Source organism: Erpetoichthys calabaricus, chromosome 9, assembly GCF_900747795.2.
Source record: "Erpetoichthys calabaricus chromosome 9, fErpCal1.3, whole genome shotgun sequence".
Lineage (NCBI taxonomy): Eukaryota > Metazoa > Chordata > Cladistia > Polypteriformes > Polypteridae > Erpetoichthys > Erpetoichthys calabaricus.
Window position 1 is genome coordinate 159,078,021 of NC_041402.2, and position 27,545 is coordinate 159,105,565.

The following is a 27,545-nucleotide window of genomic DNA, read 5'->3' on the forward strand; positions in this document are numbered from 1 at the left end:
ATTTTTTACTAAGGTATGACATATTGAAACACAGAAGACTAATGGCAAATTCAACAGACAGGACAGTTTTTGGAAACCATTTAACTGCACGCTAACTGATCATCTTCTAGATTTTGAAAAGAAGGAAAACAGGATAAAACTACAAAAAATATATTTTCATATTGCCAGGGATTTTTGATCTTTGATAATCACTCATGCCAAGCATCAGTCAGGGGTCTTTAACTATTCATTTATTTGTTAGCTATACATTATAATAAAAGTCAGCATTAGTCAGTAGTGACTAATTAATCATTGCTTTACAAATCTTTACTTCTGTGCCATATGTATAAACAAACACACAGGCAGTCATTAGGCCCAGCGGAGAGAGGAAAACGAGTTGAACCCCCACCAACTCCCACCACCACTACAACTATTTTCACTACACTATTCCAGGGGATGCAGTTAGCTGTTAGAATGGAGAGGACTGGCATGGCTACAAAGAGAGGAGTTGTCTACCTGAGCTGTAGTGGTTTAGAGGGTCAGGAGTCGATGCAATACCTTGTTTTACATTTTCCATCTCCAGATCTGCCACAGGTGGAAAGAAGACAAATATTTAATAAGACACAATAACATAGTGTTTGACTGTGAAGATAGGCTTTGGGGGCAAGAGGTAAGTTGCAAGCTCATTTTCAATATCTTTTATCATCTCTTTTTGGACATTATCTACCTGGGACTGTGGTGGAAAGAAGTGTACACTTGTAACAAGAATTATTTTTTCCTGAGCTTTCATTGACAGCTGGAAAATTAACACTACATATAATTTAAAATATTGTTTTTCATACTTTATAATTTAATGCATAAAGTAGGCCACCCAGCAGTCCAAAAAAGTAGAAATGTCAGCTACTGATTGCATGCACAATCTATTCAGGTCATTTCTAACTCAAAAGCAGATTACAGCTGAACATGGACACATGGATTTTATTAAAACAGCAAGATTTAAATAATTGGTTAAAATTATTTAGTAAATATACTGAAATTATTATTTGGTCATTTTTCACATCAAACTCATTGACTCTATGTAGCGTTTAGATATGTTCTTCCATAAGGCTTAGAGACAGACAGATACACAGGAAGCAAAGGTTGCAAACAGCTAAGAAAATGGCCAAAAAACATCGACAAAGCCATAAGAAAAGTCTGTTGACCAAACGACACACACTTAAACGTATCTCTCTCTCTGTCTCTTATTGCATACATATGTAGTATATTGGGGGCTGCATCTTTACATCCACGCATTCATTTTGTAGCAGAGATTGTGGTGTGGTGGTAAAGGAAAATGAGAGTGCTCTATTACTTAGTATGTTACATTCTTTAATAAAACTGAATGTTTCAAAATCTCAAAATTGCTCTTTTCTACTGACACATTAATACAAAAGACAACTTTTAAGGCAAATTTTAATAAATATCTAGGGTACCTAAGACTATGTACATATTGTACACCAGTAATGGCGCACTTCTTTTCTCCACCCTAGCGGCCCACTTCTTCTCTTCTTTCGTCGGCATCTTTTCCCATTAAAACTGGTTAAGTCAGTGTTTGTGTTGCAATTACTTAGTACGTTTTCTTTAATTTTTCACTTATCTGGAAATCTTGTTATAGTCACAATTATTTTTTTATTATTTATTTATTTATAGATGCACTGGAGAAATTCTAGTATTGCACTTTACATACTGCATTGTATATGTGCCATGGAGCTCAGAAAGCGGGTAGGCTGACAGCTAGTCTTTCTGTATGTTTTTCCAGAAATTGCAGTAGTTTGGTGGTTTGGGGAGAATGGGAGGTCCCTGCATTTTTTCTGGGCACATACTACATGTTCTAGCCACAGGGTGGCAGATGTGATAACCTAGCATGGACCACTACAACACAGTTATATATATATATATATATATATATATATATATATATATAAACAAACCTGAATGGGATTCATGGCTTTTTATAAAGGATACTTGAAGTTTTGGTATAAAGACTACCAGGGAAAGACTGCTATCTAAATGCTGCAAAAGTTTGGGTGAGAACCTTAATTTTAGAAAGAGATTACAAGTCCACCCTCTCCTAATATATTGGGAATTGAGGCACAGAACAGCAGTAGTCTGGCAGGGAGTAGATGTGGCTGGACTAGAAAAAACAGTATGGAGGTAAAGGACTCGGGGCATTTGTGGGTGACAAAGGTTACCCTTTGGCTCTCATAAAAATCAGGTTACCCAGGACTTGAACTGTATCATAGATGTTTTCAGTCCATTTTCCTTTTCAAAATCTTTGTCCCCAATGTTTTTTGTCAGTAAATGGTCTTGTGCTTACAAACTCAGTATATACATTAATACACAAGACATGCTGTACATGTGTGTGTTTGTAAGTGAGTGTGATAAAGAGTGTAGGAGGGATTAATAATAATAATAATTCATTACATTTATATAGCGCTTTTCTCAGTACTCAAAGCGCTATCCACACAGGGAGGAACCGGGAATGAACCTACAGTCTTCCACAGTCTCCTTACTGCAAAGCAGCAGCACTACCACTGCGCCACCTGTGAGGATTGAGAGAGACATGCACATAGACACAGCACCGAGAAACATCAATAGATGGAAGAAGACAAAGAAAAGTGAAATAAAGTAAAGATGAAGAAAAACAGATACACAGCCCAAGTGTGGAGGGGAGAGAGATAGATAGATAGATAGATAGATAGATAGATAGATAGATAGATAGATAGATAGATAGATAGATAGATAGATAGATAGATAGATAGATAGATAGATAGATAGATAGATAGATAGATAGATAGATAGATAGATAGATAGATAGATAGATAGATAGATACTGTACTTTATTAATCCCAATGGGAAATTCACATTCTTCAGCAGCAGCATACTGATACAATAAATAATATTAAATTAAAGAATGATAATAATGCAGGTGAAAAACAGACAATAACTATGTATAATGTTAAATGTTAACGTTTACCCCCCCGGGTGGAATTAAAGAGTCGCATAGTTTGGGGGACGAACGATCTCCTCAATGTCAGTGGAGCAGGACAGTGACAGCAGTCTGTCGCTGAAGCTGCTCTTCTGTCTGGAGATGATACTATTAAGTGGATGCAGTGGATTCTCCATAATTGATAGGAGCCTGCTGAGCGCCGTTCTCTCTGCCACAGATGTTAAACTGTCCAACTCCATGCCAACAATAGAGCTTGCCTTCCTCACCAGTTTGTCCAGGCGTGAGGCGTCTTTCCTCTTAATGCTGCCTCCCCAGCACACCACTACGTAGAAGAGGGCGCTCGCCACAACTGTCTGATAGAACATCTGCAGCATCTTATTGCAGATGTTGAAGGACGCCAGCCTTCTAAGGAAGTATAACCGGCTTTGTCCTTTCTTGCACAGCGCATCAGTATTGGCAGTCCAGTCCAATTTATCATCCAGCTGCACTCCCAGATATTTATAGGTCTGCACCATCTGCACACAGTCACCTTTGATGATCACTGGGTCTATGAGGGGTCTAGGCCTCCTAAAATCCACCACCAGCTCCTTGGTTTTGCTGGTGTTCAGGTGTAGGTGGTTTGAGTCGCACCATTTAACAAAGTCATTGATTAGGTCCCTATACTCCTCCTCCAGCCCATTCCTGATGCAGCCCACGATAGCAGTGTCATCAGCGAACGTTTGCACATGGCAGGACTCCGAGTTGTATTGGAAGTCCGATGTATATAGGCTGAACAGGACCGGAGAAAGTACAGTCCCCTGTGGCGCTCCTGTGTTGCTGACCACAATGTCAGACGTGCAGTTCCCAAGACGCAGATGGGAGTGAGTAGGGAGTATATGAGGAGTAGATGGGCTATAGAGTAGATATACAATAATGGGTGAGCCTGGATGGGTTGATACTGCCAAAGACTTACCCATTTTGGCAATTGCAAAACCAATTAAGTTCCAGTGTTGAATAAACTCCAGGTGAAGGTTTATCACATTTGGTGAAAGGAGGCCCAGGAAGTAATTGCTTCACTGGCACTGAATGAGGGACTGGTAGAATACAAGAAGAGGTCCTCAGAGATCAATAGGTGATGACAAGCAGTTCCTGCTTGGAAAAAATTGGGTTTTGTGGGTTATTATGGACAGGATGAAGCACTGGAGCTACTGTGCCCATTAATAAAGAATTGTGTCTCTGGCATTTAAGAATACCTGGGTGCTACAGATGGTACTTTGGTAGTGCATTCCCAGGACTTTTAGAGGGCATTCCTGATACCAGAAATAATGAAGGAATTGCAATGGAAGTGGCCCCTAAGTGGGGTTTGCTCCATGTCAGTGGCCCAGTGATCTTGAAGTCAGAAGTTAAAGTAGGGGTTTAATGGAAAGGGAGTTTTGAGGTCAAAAAATTGAGAGAGAAGACCAGAGAGTAAAGGAAGAATGAGAGTTTTTTTAAATGTGGTCAAGGCCAGATTAAGACCCACACAGGCTCCTGGGTGACGTGACTTGAGGGAGTTTTTGGTGTGCGAAAATTTCATCGTAGCACTAGGCTTTGTTTCCCCTGGGTTAATTTGGCTTGTGGACACATAAATCGTTTCATCGAGCTCCTCACAGGAACATTTTAGCATGCAGATATACCACCATTTCATGGTGCACAGGGGTGGTGGGGGCGGGTTGGTGGTGGATGTGGGGGTGAGGGGGTTAATAATGTAAATTCCCCTTGCCGTGTACCCAGAACACCCTCATGGTATATCCAACTCTAGAGGTTGTAGTTTTGGATGTTGGGCAATCAGTGAGCTAATCCCACAGATCTCGTACAGACAGGCCCGGAGGGGTATCAAGGGTTTTTTTCTATTTACTTTTAATGTACGCAGCATTCTATTTTTTTTAAATCCCTTCTTAGGTTTTCTGCTTTATAAATGCTATTTCTTTTGATATATATTTAGACTTTGACTCACTCTATTCTAGGTTTGGGTGGCACACAGAGGGGCTACTCTTACAGTATATTAAAGATTCTATACAGTCAGACACAGAAGCATGGAAAAATGTAGAAAGACGATCAAATGAACAGACATAAAAAACTGACAGATACACTGTTCTGAAGTAGAAAAGACCAATAAAAACGCATAACAGCAGGTAAAGATGCATTAACACCAGAGTTTAAATTCCCAAAGGTCTTTTATATCGGCTATGCTTTAAAAATCAATGAAAAATATAAACATCAAAACAAACTAAAAACCATTTCTTAAACCACACAACTGGAAGCATGTGCACTAATGGCTAGGAAGTGACCTCTGGATGCTCTAAAGTTCTACAGTGTAACACACAAACTAGTCAGCTTTATTCAGGGGAAATACAGTTAGTGGCTCAGAGTAAACTGAGGGTACCAGTACGTACAGGGTGGGAAGAAACTCCAAGACGCAGGGCGTAGCACAGAGCTGGAGGAGGCTGGGAAGGACACAGCAAAGAGAACAAAGTTAAACAGGCAATGAAGCCAGGGTAGGACATTTTTAAGGAGCAATTTTTGTCCGCCCTGACTGAAAGTCTGGGGAATTTTATAACCAAAGAGGGGCATTTTGCAAAATTTACAAAATAACATTTTTCCTTATCAGAATAGTGAAACAGAGTTATTTAGTTTCATCAATAGCAGAAACAATAACTTAAGCAGTAAATAGATTAAACTTCACTTTTTATGTATTTAAAAAAAAAAAAAGCACTATACTGATGTTGCTGGGCTTGCAATGAAGTAAAAGTTGTTATCCATGTGCACCATGATAATAGTTCCACACCTGATCCTCATGCATACCCCACTTCATTTTACTGAGCAAATGTCGTGCAGCAGTCTGGCTGCTTTATAATGGACAGATGTATCTGAGCAATTTAAAAGTCACTTTGCTTTTATATGGCGACTGACATCAATGTAGACGACTTGACCCACGCTTGTGGAGCACAATTTCAGAGCTTCTAATATAAGTTATTTATTGTTATTTTTTTCTTGCTCCAGGATAATGTATTCTGTTGTTTTATTGTGGGTCTTTGGAAGGCTTTACGCTCAGAGAATATTAATAGGTGAGTACTTTATATTAATAATTTACTTAAAACCAGTGAAAATTATTTTGTTTATTTCAAGTGTGTCATATTTCCATTTCGTAACTATGTTTCTAGGACTAACTGCACTATGGCTTTGGTAGGGGCTGCCTCCCAGAAGGCTCTATTTGCTATCTCATGAATACTACACTTTATAAATCTATATAGCATTTAGTGTAGGGTCCAAGACTCCTGATTCTTCAGTCAAACAACTTCAGCATGAGCTCTCAGAGGCGTGCATCTGTTGATTTTTGATTCATAACAATTCTCATTTCAGGATCAACGATAGTCTTGTGTCTCCAGTTATCGTACAGTTTTAAGCCTAGAATTCTGTTGCAGAATGCCTTCTGTTTATTGAACAGTTAAAAGTCAGGAATTTTGGTAGCTGTGTGCCTTCTGATTGTTGACTTCTGGCAATAATCACAGTTTTATGTTTTGGTTTTGGGTTCTCAGTCTTAAGGATTCACCCTGCAAAATGTCTGGTCTTTATGTTCTTAATATTTTATGTCTTATGATTATCAACTCATAGCATTCTACTTCTCAACTTTGCTTACAGTTTTAGTTTCTTGGTTTCTTCTTTTCCTCTTGTTACTCAATCATTTCCCTGTTTCCTGTCCCACTCAAGTCTCTTTGTGTGTACAGGTGCTTTCACTAATGACCCATGGAGCGTCGATGAGAAGGGCTGTGCTGATTGCACTTGCACATTAACTAGCAATCAGGCAATTTCTCCATTAAACACTCCAGGGCCACAGAACTGCACCCACACCCACCAAGTCAGAGCCTCACTGTTTTAATTAAAGAAGTCCCACACCACCACAGACCCCTAACTTGCTTCACCTCACAGACAAGTCAAAATAACAGAAAAGAAATTGGTCCCTTTTACCATAATAATAATAATTAATAGTAAGTGTTTGGATGCATTTAAGGGAACAGGCTCTACAGAAGAGGGTAAATTAAAAAGGAAATGGCAAAAAGAAAAAAGTATTTAAGGCTGTGAAAAAGAATACAAATATTTATGAATTTCTTAGAAATATTTGTACACGTGATAACTAAACAACTGAAAGCAAGAAAAACTTGCTGTGAAATTGGTTGGAACTTGCAGGTACCCAAGACCTGAACTTGAAAACCTCAACTCTAAAGCCATTTTGCTCAAGTTCAGTTATTTGTCCTGCTGTATTTGCAGGTTTTAGCATCACAACTTCTGGTTTGAGTTGGCTAAATTTTTCATTGGAATGTGGCAAACATTTATGTATGCTAGATGGGGATTATTTAATGTAAAATACAGCTAACATAAACCAGCCTGTTTACTAGTGCTGAGTATCGAAATCTGCCAAAGCGTTTTACGCAGCAAATATGCTGTGTTCACCAGTGGACTTGTTCACCAAGTTTTTTCCTCTGCACCATGATGCTTTGTAAGGCCAGCGCGACATCACAGAGCTGTAAGAGCAGAACTTTCAAGTAGGTCTGTTGTAAGATAGTTGCCATCAAGACCAATTCAGTACTCCTGATAGATTTTCAGTCTGCATGTATTAAAAAAAAGAATAAAAAGAACTTGCAGTGTTTTCATTTGAGAGCTACATTATCTCAGTGTCCCTGAACCACTGGGTCACAGCCCACATTAGGCTCACTGGTTGCTGCCATTGTTTTGCAAGTGGGTCGCGGTTAGTCACCTAAGCCTTCTACTGACAGTGCTCATTTCACCAAAGGGACTCCATCCCCCTCCCCCTTTCCCAATTGCACTCATTTTCACCAAGAGGACAGTCTGCATTGGCTGCTTGTGGGTCATCAATTAATTTAAAAAGGCAAAACAGGGTCACTTTAGCTGACTTGAATGAACATATCATGATTACTGCCACCAAATATATAATGCTGATCCCTGTGAACTGGCAGCACAGCATGGCTAATTTGCATGCATGATTAGCCATGTGTCCAGCTACAGTCTCAAAACATGCCTTAAAGGATCCCTCCCTCTCTCATTTCTCGCAACTTAATGAGACCCCATTAAATAAAATTAATAATAATAAGGAAAGACTTATTAATACTTAAAGACTTTACTTTCTTCGGAATGGAGGAGAAAGGTATGAAGCATCTGAAAAGATACATGGGAAGTTGGGCCTGGAGCTGTGATTTCAAACAACTGAACAAGCCAGTCCTATGTAGAACAACCAATGTGTGCTCCAAGACTAGAACTCTGTAATTGCGATGATCAATATTTTATTTAACTATTGTTCATTTGTGGCCATTTGTTGTATTTTGTTTGTGGTTATTATTCTGTCTGCATCTTTTGTCATTTGAGGCAAAATGGCACAGCGGTTAGCACTGTTGCCTCACAGCTGAGATCAATTTGCCCACAATAATTGGTCCAGCATAGATGGCCGATTCCTTTCTATCCATCAGGGACATCAATAAATGGATCAACCTGTCTATATATCAATTACTGTTGTTATAAGTGAGAAATTACAATTGTCTTATAGAGACAAGAGTGATGGCCTTAAGTGATTACAGCATAACATAAGATTATGAAGCCCACTTTAGCTGTTTCAGCATGTCAGCTACCTAAGAGATCACACAAATAAATAATGATATAAAGTATTTAAAAAGCATATGAATCAATTGGACATACAGGTAACAACTGCAATTCAAATAAACACTATAATCATTGTAATCATATAGCCAGATGGATGGATGGATAGATAGGAAAGAAACCATGCAATTGATAAACACAGGCAGACAGGCAAATTAAAAAGTCAGAAAAATAATGTAAGAAACAAAACATTTCTGAATTTTTTTTTCTAAACTTTATTTTGTTCTACAACATAAAATAAACCTTCACCTGTTTGCTTAGTGCATCTCAAACTCCTTATACACAGACTAAGAATACACTACAATAGCTTATGTGACTAATATTATTATTATTGCATATGAGCTTGCTCAGTTTAACCAGGTCACAAATAAAAAAGACAAGTATAAATTATAAATAGACTCCTAAAAAGGGTTGTATCCTAGTCAGCATTGTAATGCCTTTCCATTAAAGGTTCCACACTAAACAGTTCAGCAGTAAATTTGTGAAACTGATTCCTCCATTTTTTAGTACTAGGATATAAAAATGTATGGTGTCATTTTTTTTCTTCTGATACTTTAAGATAAAGATAAAAATAATGGACACATGAAAGATGTTCATTTCACACCTACAGAGTAAAATTGAGTCAGCACCTATACTAAACTTCATGGCATTTTTTTTCATTCTTTTCTTTCTTTCTTTTTAACCACAGCTACCTGTCAACCTCAGGTAAAATCATTAGACAAGCAGAACTTACAGAGTCTTATAGTTAGTATGGACAGACTGCTAAGAAGACAACGGTCAATGAATGAGGTAATTGAATTAAGTATCTTATACAAAAACTGCATACTTTTCAGGATTTTTATGACCTTAAACAAACAACAATAATAGAATGATTCACTAAAAACAGTAACAACCACCATGAAAAAGCTTAATGGTTATTCTGAATTCTCCACTGGCAGAGTTATTAAAACTCCATAGTCAATAACGCTTAGTTAGCATCATTAGCTTTAATATGAACAAACATGAAGGAGATTATTTCAGTAAAGCCTTACTCTTGACCCTTATTCATTACTTTAAATTATACTTAACTTGATCTATTAAGCTCTTCTGCCAAAAACATGACTCACACAGCAAGATGCCCTTGACAGTTCTCACAAGAAAAGGCAAACGCTGCAAAAGCTTTGCCGTATGCAAGTAGGGAAGGCTTTACATTAATGCTCTAGATTGATGGTGTTTCAAGTTAGATCTCAGAATCCTTCAGACATACTCAGGAGAAAACGGTTACTGAAACTTGTCCTACCAAATAACCAGGGGATATATTGGATGTAGGATATAGATATGCAAGCTTTTGAGGCCATAGTGCTATATTATTTAAGTGCTTGTTAATAAATACTGTGTGTGTGTGTATATATATATATATATAATTAAAACTATAATGATCTTTGAATATGGAGCAGCATAGGCGACAGTTGTTAAATTGCAAATTGTAGTGGGCTGATAGTAAAGGAGTCTAGAATTCTCAAGAAAACAGAAGTTCAATAACAGTCTTTCTAATAAGACGCACAACTCAGTAAAATATTTACCAATATGTTTAGCCAGCTTAAAGAAGCATATGCCAGTGAAAGTGTTTTGTGGACACAAGTTAATTTGGAGCACCATCACCTCAAAGAAAAATCTACTTGGAAACATTCAGAAAGAGATTTGATGAGATCCTACATTTTGCAGAAGTCAGTGAATTCTCACTGCTCACACAAAGTATCATCTGCAAGACCGACTATGACAGTTTTCTTCAAATCTGGTGTGTGGAATGTGTCTATACTGTGACATTTTCTATTTGTAACATTACAATCCATTAAACTGCTATTTGGTAAACAATTTTAACACATGAAACAAGAGGCCACAGTCATCTGCATTATGCTTCTGGTTTAGGTTTCTGTACCTCATGTATACACACACATTTCATATACATACATACATACATACATGCATACATATATTTATGTATTTACATATATTATATATACACACACATACATACTAGAGGCCAAGTACATTTTCTAATTATTCCAGCTATAGACCATCAATATAACCTACAAGTCATTTTAGTGTGGGTTGTTTGGCTCCTTTAAATTTGACAGTTTAAATTCCACAGACATCAGCAAAATAAAACAAAAATCAACCTATAATGTAAATAGATTTAGGAAAACAAAGTATAATAAAACAGACTCATACAAAAATAAGGCAGAAATGCATTCATGCATTCATTTTCAGGGGGTTTATTGAATGTCTGGCGGAAGAGAGGTACCTGAAGCCTAAAGCTCAATATAGGAGCTAACTCTGAATGAAGCAAATCCACTGAAATCCACTGCAGGACGTATTCTTTGACACATTCACAGCAGATCACTTTATAGCTGCTAGACAACATACCCTACATGGAATGTTCAAGCCCACAGTTATTGTCATGTGTACACAGTACAATGAGATTCTTACTATTCTCTAATAATATTCAATTTAGTTTTCTTTTAACGCAAAACACTATTATGACAAGTTCTAAGGTGAAATGCATGTATGAAATGCAAGAATAAATTTAACAAATTACTAAAAACAGTAATTAAAACAAAATTAGTACCAATTAAGACACAAATATAAAGTACACACACACATATTTTATATCTATTCACACACAGAAAACATAGTGTATGCTACTTGTTCACTCAAATAATCTGCTTATCCAAATAGTCAATCATGTGGTTACAACTCTCTATAAACTGTATATTTACAGGATCTTTTAGAGATTCATGTCAGCTGCAGGAATGTTTAAAAACCCAACATGCATCTTGCTGCTTTTATGTTCAATTTTCTTATATGTAAATGAACAGAGCAGTCAGTCTGTCACTCCACTCCTGCAACAACCTCCAAACTCGCACCCGATTGCCTAAAGTGATTCACTAGATATAGTCAAGTGTCAGGACTGTCTGGTTGGACTGATCTCCTGTCTAATTGTACAAATCAACATACCAAATATGAGCTCATGGTTTAGACTACTTAGAAAGCCATTCAAGTGCTAATATCTGAGTACAAAATCTATCTTATCACAACAACTGAACAATGAATATGAAATAGCAACTTTGTAGATCCTTGCTAATTCTTTTGCAATACTGTACTGTACAAGCTAGCTTATTAGTTTATATTGACAGCAAAGAACAACATATCCGAAAAAAACTTCTTGTTTACAAGACACAAAATGAAGCAAGCCATTCTGAACAGATAAAACATAAACCACCAGAAAAATTGCAAGAAATGTGGGCCTCAGCACAGGCTTATCAATTGTACTGTTGAAGTCTTTCAGAAAGTCACCAGATGATGTTCTTAATATACTGCTGGCTAACTAGACTTCCTCTTAAAGTATTCTCTTAAGTGTAAACTTTGCAAGGTTTTTATTATACATTAGGAAACAACTTATGTCTTACAGCAGCAAGGCCAAATGCAATTGAAACAAAAAACCCACCTTTGTACCTTTGTGCAGTACATTTCCTTACCTGGTTTTGGCATCGAGTTGGTCACAGACTGGGGTACTTTGTCATTAATCAGTTCAACGCACTCACTTGGGAAGAAGCCCACCTACAGGAGACAGAGGAAAAAAAAAGAAAAGAGTGGAGGAAAAAGACGTGAGGCAAAATATTTCCGCATGTCTGCTGCAAATCACAGAGTTTATTGTTTGCTGTATATAAAAAAAAATGTGAAGACGACAACTTTAAAAGACTTCTGATAAGAATTAAGGCTAAAAAAGAAAAAAGAAAGCAAGAGTAAATAGACTACCTGCTGGCTTTAACAGATTTACAAAACCCTGCCCACATATCAAATTATACCTGATGTCACTGCATCGGCGAGGGATTGACAGTTGTTATGTTTTTTCAACACCCCAGTAAATCACTCCCAGTAGGAGTGGCCATGGCATGTCAAGCTTGCAGGTGTGTGGATTCACTCACATTTGTTTTCCCTTTCACTTCACTCGATGGCAGTTTAAGCATGGTGCTCTGCTCTGCACAAGACCTCCAAATATCCCTGTCTTCCTCAACCAGTTCAACCATGTAATAATATTTTCACAGAAGACATTTCAGAAGAAATACTATTATAAAGTAAGTCACATCTGAAGACAACCATGGAAATACAATCATAAAAACACTTTATTTAAATACAAAGAGAGTGTGTGTGTGCGCGCGTGCGTGTGGGTTTATGTGTGTGTAAGGGTAAGGGCAGGGACAAAAAATGTACAGGCTGGAATCCTATAGATAAAAGAGCAGCTACCATGTGAAAACCTGCAGATTATAACAAGTTAGGTAAATTGGTGACTATAAATGGGACCAGAATGAGTGAGTGTATGTGATTGTGTCTATGGACAGGTAATCCATCCAGTGTTAATTTACAACCTAGCCCAGTGCTGGATTGGCAGTCGCATCCTACAGCCCAGACAGGTTATACAATGAAGTCAAGTGAAGTTTTTTGTCACATGTACTTGCATGTCTTTATAGAGCAGATGACAATAAAAATAATACCAACAAAAGACATATAAAAACAAAAAACACAAATATAAAGCATGCAACACACACATATATATGATTGCATATTTTCTGTTAATCCAATAAACTTAATGACAGTACTGAAATACTACTGTTTACATAAGGCATGACATAAATTAAAAGGAAGTTGCTACTTTGAAAGCTCAGCCATTGATAAACAAAAATCCAAAGAATTAAGAGAGGTTCCCAAACTATATATATATATATATGGAAGAGAAGGTCTGTGATACGGTTTGCATATTTGCAGCTGGAGATCCACAAAGGGAGAAAAAAATGAATCACGTATCATAAAGTAGTTTTTATTCCTGAGCTTTCAACCCCTTAGACTTACAAGAATCAAAGGCAATATATAGCAAAAAATTACGTGAAGGGGGTGGGGGGTGGCTAAGTCAGTGTGTCACTTCAAAAAGAATCGCAACACGTATACAGGAACATCGCAATGCCGTCAGAAGAAAGGACTCACTTTTATTGATCTACACGCATACTAAATCAACAGGACATACATTTAACTGGGACAATGTACAAGTAAAATTTAAGGCCAGTACTAAAAGTGCCAGAGAGCTGGCCGAATCTTGGCTATCAAAGGAGAACGCCATCAACAGACACTTGGACATAAATCCAGCATATGCAAACTTAAGAAGAACATCCATCCATCCATCCATTTTCCAACCCGCTGAATCCAAACACAGGGTCACGGGGGTCTGCTGGAGCCAATCCCAGCCAACACAGGGCACAAGGCAGGAAACAATCCTGGGCAGGGTGCCAACCCACCGCAGGACACACACAAACACACCCACACACCAAGCACACACTAGGGCCAATTTAGAAGCACCAATCCACCTAACCAGCATGTCTTTGGACCGTGGGAGGAAACCGGAGCGCCCGGAGGAAACCCACGCAGACACGGGGAGAACATGCAAACTCCACGCAGGGAGGGCCCGGGAAGCGAACCCGGGTCCCCAGGTCTCCCAACTGCGAGGCAGCAGCGCTACCCGCTGCACCACCGTGCTGCCCCTAAGAAGAACATGTTCATAATAAATAAACTGTACACCCAATACTCCCCCCACCCCCTTCGCGTAATGTTTTGCTCCTTTGTGGATCTTCAGCTGCAAATATATATATATATGTAGACATGGGTCCTTCCTTCTGAAACACTCACAACACGTATACAGGAACATTAATTCTTTAATAATAATAATTCTTTATATTTATATAGTGCTTTTCTCACTACTCAAAGCGCTCTCCACACAGGGAGGACCCGGGAAGCGAACCCACAATCTTTTTACTGCTAAGCAGCAGCACTACCACTGCGCCACCTGTGAAGATATGAATATTGAAATTACATCAGAAGAAAGGACCCATGGTCTCTGACATACAAGTTCTAAAGGACACATGTTTAACTGGGACACTGTGTATGTAAAATTCAAGGTGAATAGTAAGAGTGCCAGGGTGCTGGCTGAATCATGGCTATCAAATGAAAACACCATTAATAGACACTTGGACAAAAACCCAGCATATGCAGGCTTAATAAAAAGAGCATTCAAATAATAAAAAAGACTTTATGACCAATACCCTCTGAACCCCACCTCATTAATCCACCCCCCTAGCTATATATTGCCTTTGATTCCTGTATGACAACCTGGTAGGTGCGCAGTGGTAGCTCCGCTGCTTTGCAGTAAGGAGATTGTGGGTTCACTTCCCAGGTCCTCCCTGTGTGGGGAGTGCTTTAAGTAGTGAGAAAAGCGCTATATTAATGTAAAGAATTATTATAATTATTATTTATAACAGAGAAAAAAATATTCTGGGATGCTGGCCTTGGCAGCAGAATTTCAAAGTAAAAGCCATATGTGGCACTGGCAAATAAAATGTGTATTATGCTCATCATCGTAGTGTTGTCTCTTCTCTGTTGCAGATGAAACTGGTATTGGGTGCGTATTGAGTGTAGTAGAAAGCTGCCATTATATTAAAAATATTTATGAACCTGAAAAAATAAAAACTCATACACATCTATCCATAAATAGAATGGTTCTAGTTAAATGGAAGAGTTATTTAATAACTTTCTGCCTTTTTTAAGTGCTTAAGTATTTCACATCTAACTTTCAATTTTCTAAGCCACTTATGAAATTGAAGCTCATAATGAATCAGGGCTCATCCTGACTGCACTCTGTGCAAGGAAGATGAAGAAGCACCAGTAGTATTCACATACACATCCATAAATCTATCACATAGGGCTAATTTACAGTCACCAGTTAACAATAATATGTACAGTACATCTTCAGTTAGTATGAGGAAAGCCATATCAATCATGTCATTTATGTTATATACTAGTCTTCTGATTTGTACAGTTGCTTGCATTGCTGTATCATAGCCCCCAGATTCCTGGGATTCTCATTTTGCATGTTCTTACTGTTTCTCAGTAGATTTTCTCCAGGTATTGCCATACACTCCATCATCCCCAAGACATGCAAGCTGGGCTGATTAGTAGCTTTAAATTAGTTATGCCATGCAAAAGACTGCCATCCCATCCAGAGCTGGTACCTGCCTTGCACCTGATACTGTTGTGAAAGGCTATGTGAGTAAATAAAGACAACCTGAGTATGGAAAATGAATGAATGAATATCAATATATTGGTTACATGAAAACTTAAAATCTTTTATCATTCTGTGCTGTCTTTGCATAAACATTTTGTGATATGCAAAGTAACACAGTAAAGCCAACTGAACATATTGGGTTTAGAGAGACTAACCTTGATATTTTCATCATTGCTGACTCACAGTCTTTAGTCTGAAAGGAGGATCTAGCCCAATTTCTCCGTCCTACTTCTCTGTCATTCTAAAGAAATGCTGAGAGGTCAACTGGCTAGTCGAAAGCTACATCTGCATTAGAGCATTTTTAAATGAAAACTGTACAAATTGCAATTTAGATGCAAACAGGTTAGCTTCACAACAAGCACCATGCAAAGCAACTCTTCTATGCCCACTATGTTGGATTAGGATTTTCCCTCATGAAGGGTGACCAGCCAAGGAATGAGACATTATAACGAGTGGAATCCAATCAAAGAAGTGCCACATAATAAGCATAAACCTATCAGTGTGTGATTAGAGTCTGGGTTTTCAAAAAATCTGCTTTATTGCTTGTCCAAAATTACAATTACTCTGTTTAATTTTTTTTGTTTTCAAAAGTCTCTGTTTTAGGGTAGTGTGGATGAAAGGCAGAAATGGAGACTCATTTCTAATTGAAAACGTAGTAGTGTGGATGATGCCTAAATTTTGCTGTAGTGCTAAGAGATGGACTGGTATCTCATCCTGGAAGAGTTCCCATCTCATGTTGGAATAGGCACCAGCACCCTGTGATTTTAAAAACGGCTTCTTAATTCAGCTTTAGTTCCATTTATTCTCATTAAGTACTGTTCTACATATGAGTTCAGTAAAGTAGGCAATTAGTAATATAGCTTGGAAAAATGAGGTGCACCATAACTTTCATCATTATCATCACTCATTTTTTCAGACATTTTCCTGGTTGACCCAGGTTAGTTGGTTCGACCCATTATTTACATATAATCCAACACCACCTCCAACCATATCTTCTTTAACCTCCCTCAGGGCCCCATTCCCTCCATCTCCATCTTGGTGCACCTCTTCACCCAAACATCCTCAGTCTTTCACTTCACATTCCCAATTCTCCTTTGTCTGTTTTTCCACACTACATCTTTCTCTTAAATCAGAATTTTCCTTACTCTGTGGTACTCCACACATCCACATAATCATTCTCATCTCTGATCTTTTTCAGCTTTGCTTCATGCTCTGCCTTAATCGGCCCCGTCTCATCAACCCTAAGCCAGCAACTAAGTCCGGTTTCTTTCAGCACCAACCCCAACACAAATCCTAAACCTTACCAGATAATATCAGAATTAAGATAACATTATGCCCCTAAACTTAAGACAAACATCCCAAAAACAAACCCTAATTCTAAAATAGACATTACCAATCCGGGGCGGCACGGTGGCACAGTGGGTAGCGCTGCTGCCTCGCAGTTGGGAGACCTGGGGACCCGGGTTCACTTCCCGGGTCCTCCCTGCGTGGAGTTTGCATGTTCTCCCCGTGTCTGCGTGAGTTTCCTCCGGGCGCTCCGGTTTCCCCCCACAGTCCAAAGACATGCAGGTTAGGTGGATTGGCGTTTCTAAATTGCCCCTAGTGTGTGCTTGGTGTGTGGGTGTGTTTGTGTGTGTCCTGCGGTGGGTTGGCACCCTGCCCAGGATTGTTTCCTGCCTTGTGCCCTGTGTTGGCTGGGATTGGCTCCAGCAGACCCCCGTGACCCTGTGTTTGGATTCAGCGGGTTGGAAAATGGATGGATGGATGGACATTACCAATCCCCTGAACTATCCTATACTTAAGTACAAAAAAAAATGTTCTGTCTTAATTCACTGCTTTACTAGAATATAACACATAATATCAAAATAAGGAGAGAAAAGAGGTAGAAAGGGATGGGACAAAAAAACTTAAGACACACTTTCCAACTGGCTTAAACATGAGGGGGCCTCGTTGATTAAACAGACCAAAACAAATTGGTGTTGATGGCGTGTCTGCTGGGCACCTATAGGACCAAAAACAAATAGCTCATATTGTAGCTTTGTGGATGGAGCCCATAGGAAACCTGCCTTTTTCCCTAAACCTAACCCTAATCCCGTCTCATCCCTATACAGCATACTACAATTTACACACTTTCATAACCTTTTCCCTTTAAAGAAGCAGTGATTATCATTGCATGGCAAAGAAGGAGTTAAACTGAGAAGATGAGAGATGCACTGCAGTTGTGGGTAAGGGGGTTTCCCCCTACACAAACCCAAAGTAAACTGTCATGAATTGGAATGAATGAAATGGAAGGGAGCTGACAGAGGGTGCTTATGGTAAATTAATTGAAAAAAAGCTGCTGAGGATTACTTTAACAATAACAACTGAGCAAGAACAAGATTACTGGTAATCAGCAGATTTTTGCAAGAGAAAAAAATCACTCTGCCTTCAGCTAGACTGAAAGCAAGACAATAAAGGTACTATTCCCCGAACAATGCCCCACGTGGGTCACCTATGTTCTCCTTCAATTAGATTACAGACTTATCCAATAGAGTGAGAGGGTTATTGGTTTATATAGATCTTAAAAGGCCAAAATTAACTTTCTATTTACAAAACATCTAAGCCCTGTGCCCATGCTAGGGCAGCCTGCAAGGTAGCCTATAAAAGAGACTAATCGCTTCACTGTGTTGTGTCAATGAAAATATTAATCCTTGTCCAAGGTATTTGTAGTTAAATAATTTGCCAGCATGGCACAGTGCTACTGTCTCACAGATCCAAGGACCTGGGTTCAGTTCCTATCCCAGCTGCTGTCTGATTTGAGTTTGCACATTGCACTTTTATGATTACTGGAGTAGAATGTCTTGACCAAAGGTAGGCCACTCACTACGGGATGCCTTCAATTTGGATTATAGGCATTCTGATAACTAATTCACATCTTAGGCAACCGAAAAAATAAAGTGTCAGTTGTGTCAGCATGTAACAGGCATTTCTCATCAAAACAAGCAATGTCATTGGGAGGAGAAGGAATGTGACAAAGAAGTGCTTGACTGGTTTTGTGGATTTTGCTGAGATTAACTTTCAACTTATTTTTTAATCATCAGTTTAAATAGCTTGTTGTAGAAATCAGCACAGTGGTGTATAGGTCATCACTTATGCCTCTCAGCTCCAGAGTATTTGATTTGAATCCTAGCATGGACTCTGTTTGTATGGAGGTTTTCTCTGTTTGGCTGCAGGGTTTTATTTCAGGTACTGCAGTTTTCTTTCACATCCCAGATACATTTATGAAGGCTTTGTGCCGATTTTAAATGAGTGAATCTGAGTGTATTTGTATGTTTCCGTGCCTTATGCTGGTGGGATAGCCTCTGGTACCAATAAACCTGAACCAGAATAAGCTCTTTTTATTAATGAATGAATGATGTATGAATACGCAATTTTCAACTATTGCTGACACACCTAAACTTTGTTACCTTTTGTGGATGATGGTGAGAATGTCACTAGCAGTAATAATCAATCTTTACATTATACAGTGTCATTCACAGAACATGCTATGACAACAGACTCTAGAAAGCAAACTCTCACAGAAATAAAAATGCCACAACGTAGGATGGCATGGAAATCACAACATGCAGGAAAAAGGACATTTACTAACACAACCACAGAATAAGGGTAGTAAAAACAAAACCTCTAAAGACGGTCACAATTACATAACCTTTGAAAATTTGTGTCCAACACAGTGAAAGTTGAACTGCTTCATGTTACTAAACTTTTCAGAATTTCAATTGGCCTGATACCACCCAGAAATGCTGGCTGGCCAGTGGAGAACATGAAAATGCTGCCCCCTGATGGAGGGAAAAAATATTTAAAAGATTAAATTAAAAACAAACATACTGTGTATCAGCAATACATTGCATTACATGTGTAGACTTTTAGGACTGTGGGGAGGTGAAACTCACTAAAGATATGATATAAAAAAACAACACTACACTTTATACAGTTAAATACAATCCAAAGGTACAATTTCAGAAATAAATTTATGCAGATATTAGGATGTTGAGATGTATGTGTGGAACAACAAAAGTTGATAAGATCAAGGATGAGAGAATCTGCAGGACAGATGAAGTTTTAGAAATCTCAAAGAAAACATAAAGAGATTTAAAGTGCTATAAGCATGTAATTAGGAGAAAGGTAAATAAGGTGGGGAAATGAATCCGCCATACCAACCTGCACTTCAGAATAGATAGATAGATAGATAGATAGATAGATAGATAGATAGATAGATAGATAGATAGATAGATAGATAGATAGATAGATAGATAGATAGATAGATAGATAGATAGATAGATAGATAGATAGATAGATAGATAGATAGATAGATAGATACTTTATTAATCCCGATGGGAAATTCACATAATAGGTCATCCTCTTGAAGCTAAGTATGTTCAGGCCAAGCCTGTACTTGGATAGGACACAATCTAGGAAAAACTTGGGTTGTTGCTGGAAAAAGTGTTGGTCAGGCAAGCGCTTGGGGATTTTGGGGGGGCTTACCCTGTGGTCTGAATGTGGATCCCAATTGTCCAGTGCACCAATGGGGGCACTGTATTGTAAAAATGTCCTTTGGGTGAGATGTAAAACCAAGGTCCTTACTCTCCATGGTCATAAAATAACCTTGGGAATCCTTTGTAAAGTGCAGGATGTACCCCAATGTCTAGGCCTAGTCGTTCTGGCCTCCTACTCAGCCCCTGTCTCTAACTGGCTCTCTCTCTCACCAATTCACCACCTAACAGCTAATGTATAGTGAGTAGACTGGCACAAAAATGTCTGCCATCACATCATCCAGGTGGATGCTACACATTAGTGATGGTTGAAGTGGCACCACACTCACTATGTAAATAGCTTTGAGTAGTGAGAAAAACGCTACATACATGTAAAGAATTATTATTATTATTATATGGAAGTGTCGAGATGGAGAAGATGATGACGACCAAAGAGGGACGGACTGTGTGAAGGGGGATCTAAAGGAGAAAGGTGTATCAGGCAGAGAATTCTGGCCAAATACTGTTACCCCACACAAAAGTGAGCAGAAGCAAAGGAAGAAGCAGCAGCAACAGAAGTAGAAGAAGAAAAAGAAGAAGACAGAAGTGCAATTTCCAACTGGAGCACATGCAGGTTTAGTGAATTGCTAGGGGCACGGCAAGTCAGAATGGGGAACTTAACTGGCATTCTTGGTAGATAAAACCCAGTATCTTGGCTGGTATTCCACAATGCCTGCAGGAGACACGTCAGTCCATCAAAGACAGCTCTCCATCGATTATATCATCACTTGAAAAAAGAGTTGTGCTCATTAAGAACCATTTATTTTGCTTTATCCGGGATGTTTTGGGTGGTGTGCTTCAGAAGGGTGTCATTTCAGGAAACACGTCGTAATTGGGCTGTATTAGCCGACTTTATTTATTTTTGCATTTAACATACCTCTAAAGAAAAAAAAAATCACATTTGATTCACATAATCATGTTACTGCTAAAGCTATAGCTATGTCTTGTCACTTTGTATTTAAACCGCCAGCCTAACCTGATACAATAGAAGTTCCATAAACATATGCAACATACTTTTCAAGCGATGATATTGTGGATGGAGAGCTGTCTTTGATGGACTGGTATGTCCACTGCAGACAATGTGGAATACTAGCCAAGATACTGAATTTTATCCACCAAGGATATAGGTGCGGCCCTCACCTCTGACTTGCTGTGCCCCTAAGCAAGGTAGTAAACCTGCATGTGCTCTAACTACAAATTGCATTTCCATTATTATTTCTTCTTCTTTCTCACTTTGCCCAGTCCTGGCTTCTCTCTCCTGTCTCTGGGTTTCTATGTACAGGTCTGGCAGTTATGATTCCACTCAAAGCAAAATGGGAGGCAGTGTCAGTGTGAAGTTTGTACATCACTTTTGTCTCTGCCTGAGTTTTCTTCCAAGTTCTCCAGTTTTCTTGACACATCCCCAAAGACAACAGTGCCAATTAATTTTCTATTTGTAAATTGATCCTTTGTGAGTTGGCACATGAGAGTGGGACCTATGATGGGCTGATGTCCTGTTCAGAATTAATTCCAACTTTGTCTTGCACATAATACTGCCAAAATTAGTTTTAGCTCTTGAAGATCCTGCAATGACTTGAGTGGATTTAAGAATGTAATGTAATGCAAAAATTAAGAAGATAACTTTGCCTCCAATAAACAGGTATGGAAGAATAAAAATATAGGGATGATTATTTAGTGTGTACAATATTATCATGTGTTTAGTATCTACAGTTTAGAAGGTGCAGGTGGGCATTATACTTATTAAATACATTGCTATAATGTTGACTCCATTGTGTAATACAGTACATATGCATTTAAAATAACATATGCTCACATGTCAGGAAAAGAGTGTATAAAAGGGCATATTGGAGTTCACCCTTAATAAAATGCCAGCCACCCCACAAAGTAAACAAATGGCAGCTTTGTGTTCTTCTAGGCAGGCTGGCACTGACCAGACTTGGTTTACAGCTTACTTTGTACACCTTGATTCCACGCCTATTTTAAAAACATTTTTCCCACAGATTGCTCTACATGGCAGATTTCTTGGCAAGAAAGCCTTATCCAGACAAATTCTTTTTGTGCCGGTGTTTCTTTTTCAACTCTTATTACTGTGCCATCATAAGCAAGGAGGAGCTACTGAGCAAACAAGTATGTCTGCATTCAAAATTGCATATCATTGTTTAGCAGGCCTGTATTTGATTAGTAGATTGTAAGGCAAGCAAAAAAACGGCAGTTGGTGTAAATTGTCTCTGCAAATGATCTACGGAAATAGAGAACATAATTAAGTCAGTTCACTCTATTAGGGTGTCTAAATAACATCCCTTCTTGTGAAAAGATCATTCCTGTTTTTTATTTATTTTTAATTATGGACCAACACTAACAGCTGTCGCTTTCTATAGTTACGAAGTAACCTCTCTGGCAAAGAGTGGGCTGTGGAAGACAACAACACTGAATTACTTGCAGCATTCACAGAAAACTGGGTCATATATGCATTTATATTTAACCGCCCATCCATCGTCAAATCGACTTAATCCAGTTCAGCATTATGGTAGGCCAAGCCTATCCTGGCAGCACTGGGCACAAGACAGAAAACCATTCCTGGACAAAGTGCCACTCCTTTACAAAGAACCCGTATGCATCCACCCACACTCATTCATTCACATAGAGTCAATATAAAGACATCAAAGATTCTATCAAGCATTTCTCTGGGATGTGGGAGGAAAACAGGAGTACCACAGAGTCGGAGAACGCAAAGGCTCCACACAAATATTGACTAGGCTAGGATCGAAGGCCCCATTGACACTGCTATATGTCATTAAAATACTAGTCCCAGATTTTGCCTTTCCTGGCATTTTCAACCTCTAAAAATGGAGACATCTCTAAGTGCTGTATGGTCTTTGAAAATGCTGGCTTGACGTGTTCAGTATGGAAGGGCAAAAATGCTGATCATGCTCTGATTGCTTTGTGCTGATTACACAGCCATCCCCTGATTGAATCCCAGTCATATTCTCACACTGTGGATGTAGAAGAGTTGCTTTCCATGACACTTGTTGTGTTGCTTTACCTTTACCTGCATCTAAGTTGCATTTTGAACAGTTTGAATGCTGCATACATGCGTGAAAGGAAAATAATTAACCTATTGTTACAGTTTTGCAATAAAAACTGTGGTCGGCTGCATTACCGTTGTGAAGCTGTGTGAAAATCAGATTGACTGATTGACTCAGCTGACAGCCTCTTATCAATGCCTATAACTTAAACTTGATCTACCGTCGACAGTTCTGAAGACTGCTGCTTTCAGTTGTGATCAGTTCTTTAACGTGACATGGGGGCACTTCACTGAGTTCCTTAAAGAATTTCATTTTTTTTTTTTTCTTAAGCTATTAATGTCCTATCAGAGCCCTGCAGGCATTGATTAATTTAAAAGTGCATAAAGCACAAGGGAATATGAGTTTCATGGGGATTCAAATTTGTGATATGTGATTTTTGGTAGTTTTGTTGTGGACTGAGATACTTTTGTTAACCATAAGAAATGTCTAATGTGAACAGAGAACATTTTAGTTTAAAATGCTATTTTTAAATGAAAATGTAGTAGTGTGGACATACATTACCAAGACGTTCGAGCTGCAGGACAGTGACAATAACCAGCATGCTACCAGACTACGCAAGGATTTCAAATCTTAAAAAGATTATAGCAAAATATCCCAAGTCTATACTTTTTTGACAAAATAGTGAAACAAATAAAAAGCACTACAGAGGAAACTAAAGTGATGGATTCTCTTGATGGAAAGAATAGTCTAGTCATGTTGTTGAAATAGACACCTTGCCACCTAGACACGACACAGTACTTTTACAGGTTAGGCTTTACTTCACCAAATGAGGTGAATGAGCTTAATGGTCTGGCCTCCACACACTTTAAGTGAAGATGGAATCATAATGAAAGGCAAAGTTAGAGGAAAGCATGATTGTAAAAAGGAATTGTTTAGTGAAAGCTTTGCAATGAAAAGAGTCAGTGCCAAACTCTGTACTTATTGCCTGAAGCATAACTACAGTAGGCGTTGCCATTGTGCTTTTTGTTCTGTAATATCGTTCATCCTAGGATTCAATATGACATGCAGCCCTCAGTTTTTATCAATTCTGTTCATTCTTGAACTCGATAAACACAGATGATACATGAGGCTGAAGGTGCAATACTGGATAGAAGGCAGGAACTAACACTGGATGGGTTACCAGTGCATTGCAGGGTATACTTACACACAAACACAAACACGCACACTTGAAATGTGTTAGAAAAAATGGAACAAGGAGAACATGCTGAATACATAAAGAATGAACTTATTCAACAATATAAACCCAGGAATTAATCATTTATTAATTTTCCTAACCACCTCGTTCCAGTGCAGAGTTACCATAAGCTGAAGCCTATCAGATTAACATTTGGCACCATGTCCAGGGTCACAGGACACAGACAACCATAGTCATGCATTTTGGGACAATTTAGATTCAACCACTATCCTCATATGGTTTTAGGATATGGAAAAAAAATCATAGAACACAGATGCAGAAGATACAAACTGGACCAGGTGCCAATCGATTTCCTAAACTCATAAATGGGCCAATTTAAAGTAACCACTTGACCAAATCTGCATGGTTTTTAGAATGTGGGAAAAAACCAGACTTGGTGAAATACCAAACTATAAACTCCACAAAGACAGGGACTGGGCTGGAATTCAAACCAGTCTTCTGGAGCACTGGAAAAACACCAAACACCACCATACTGTCATAATGTCAGAAATAACTCTGCAAATCAATATTTAATTCAACTATTAAGAAAACAAAGAGGGAAAAACACAAACGGGTGTTCATGTTTTTCAACATTAATGGGAAATCTACCATTCTGTCAGTTGTTGTGTTTGTTCTTTTTGTTTTTGTGCAGCTGCCACAAACCTCAAGTTAGACTAAAAATGCTCAGAAAGCGAATGGGTGGAAGGAGGTAATCTCTAACATAATTCACCATGTCTCTGTTGATCAGAAGTTACAATTATTAACTTGGTGTGTGAGAAAAAAATATAGTGGAAAAATTACTGAAGGACAAATTAAAAGACAGACAAGAAAGAGGACCACAAATCAGTCTTGTTGAGTAAGTTTAAAATTTCTGGTCATACGTACACACACTGGACAAATTATTAGGGCCACTATATAAATATTGATTAGGGCCTCCTTTTGCTCTCAAAGCAGCCTCGACTCTTTGTTTCATTGGTTCCACAACATGTTGGAAACATTCCTTTGAGATTCTGGTACATGTTGACATGATTGTATCCTTACATTTCTGCAGATTTGTCAGCTCCATGTTTATCTGTGAATTTCCTGTCCTACCATATCCCAAAGGTGTTCAGTTGGATTCAGATCTGGTGACTGGGAAGGCCACTGAAGATTGTCATGTACATGAAACCAGCTGGAGATGACTTTTGATTTTGACATGGTGCATTGTCTTGCAGGAAGTAGTGATTGGATGATTAGATAATTGTGGCCATGAAAAGATGCACATGGTCAGCAACAATACTCATAGCGGTTGTGGCATTCAAGTGATGATTGATTGGTATTAATGGGTCCAAAAACTGCCAGGAAAACAATTCCCACACCATTACACCTTCACCATCAGCTTGGATTGTTGACACAAGGCAGGTTGGGTGCATGGTGTTATGCTGTTGGTGCGAAATTCTGACCTTAACATCTGTGTGTGAGCTGAAATTAAGATTTATCAGATCAGGCTATGTTTTTCTGGCTTCAACTGTCCAGTTTTAGGGAGTCTCTGCCCACTGAAGTCTCAGCTTTCTGTTTCTGGTTGACAGGAGTGGAACCCAATGTGGTCTTCTGCATTTGCAGCCCATCTACCTCAAGGGTTTTTACGAGCTATGCATTCTCAAATGCTTTTCTGCTCACCACAGTTGTAAGGAGTGGTTATCTGAGTTACTGCTGCCTTTCTTTTAGCTTGAACCAGTCTGGCCATTATATTTTCACCTTTCTCATTGATTCAATTTGTAGGACTACCACTCACTGGATGTTTTTTTTGTTTTTATGAGTCAAGTCTAGAAATTGTTGTGTGATAAACATCCCAGGAGATCAGCAGGTACAGAAATACTTAAACAAGCATGTCTGGTTCCAACAATCAGGTACTGGTCAAAATTACTGAGATTACATTTTTTCCTATTCTGGTGTTTGATGTGAATATTAACTGAAGACCACAACCTTTATCCATATGATTTTATGTATTGTGCTACTGCCACATGATTGGCTAATTAGATAACTGCATGGTTAAACAGGTGTACAGGTGTTCCTAATAATTTGTCAGTGAGTGTACTTAGTGTACTCAGTAACATGTCACTGAACCATCATACTAAACAACACTTGTGGACTTCAACATGTAGTGTATGCTAAGAGGAAAAGTGGCCACTTGGTCTGGGTCACCTAAAATCTGTTTTACTTTCTCATATACATTTTTGGAATTATGTCTGCGTGTGTGTGTGTATGTAAACATGATAACTTGAGTACGCTTTCACTTAGGTCAACCAAATTTTGCATACAAGTATTAGGTACAAAATGTAGATTTCTATCAACTTTTGAGCTATTTCCGCTAACCGGAAGTGGTACTCTTTCATTCATACAGCTGCAGTGTTCGATTTACTTTTATAATAATTGTTCAATATATTATTAATTTGATTTGACTTGATGTTGATGGCTCTTTAATGTACATAATATAAAAATATAATTATTGTCTTATGGTTTACTCCTTAAATATCCATCCCCATATCTGAGTATTCGAGAAAGTCTAGGGGAGACCACTCCTGATATTTTTTATTCTAAAGGACTGTAGACCCTATACATACAGTATATCATCTTTAGGAATGCTGTTAAATGGAGTTTTTTCCTACCCCCCCCTCCGTTAATAAATGGCTGTATCTTTTTTGTTATAACCTCTTTTTGTATGTCTTTGATTATATTTTACCTGAACATGATTCTAAATTGGCCTTAGTGTGTGCTTGGTGTGTGGGTGTGTTTGTGTGTGTCCTGCGGTGAGTTGGCACCCTGCCCAGGATTGGTTCCTGCCTTGTGCCCTGTGTTGACTGGGATTGGCTCCAGCAGACCCCCGTGACCCTGTGTTCGGATTCAGCGGGTTGGAAAATGGATGGAT

At 38.6% G+C, this 27,545-nt stretch overlaps 1 protein-coding gene across 1 annotated transcript in view; it reads right to left on the reverse strand.

Annotated features, from left to right (window-relative positions):
- arhgap32b (Rho GTPase activating protein 32b) overlaps positions 1–27,545 on the reverse strand; it is a 599,869-nt gene that overhangs the window by 130,330 nt on the left and 441,994 nt on the right. Inside the window, exon 12 of the mRNA XM_051932371.1 lies at positions 12,175–12,256. Within this exon, the coding sequence (XP_051788331.1) occupies positions 12,175–12,256 (82 nt within the window). The remainder of the gene's footprint in view (positions 1–12,174; positions 12,257–27,545) is intronic.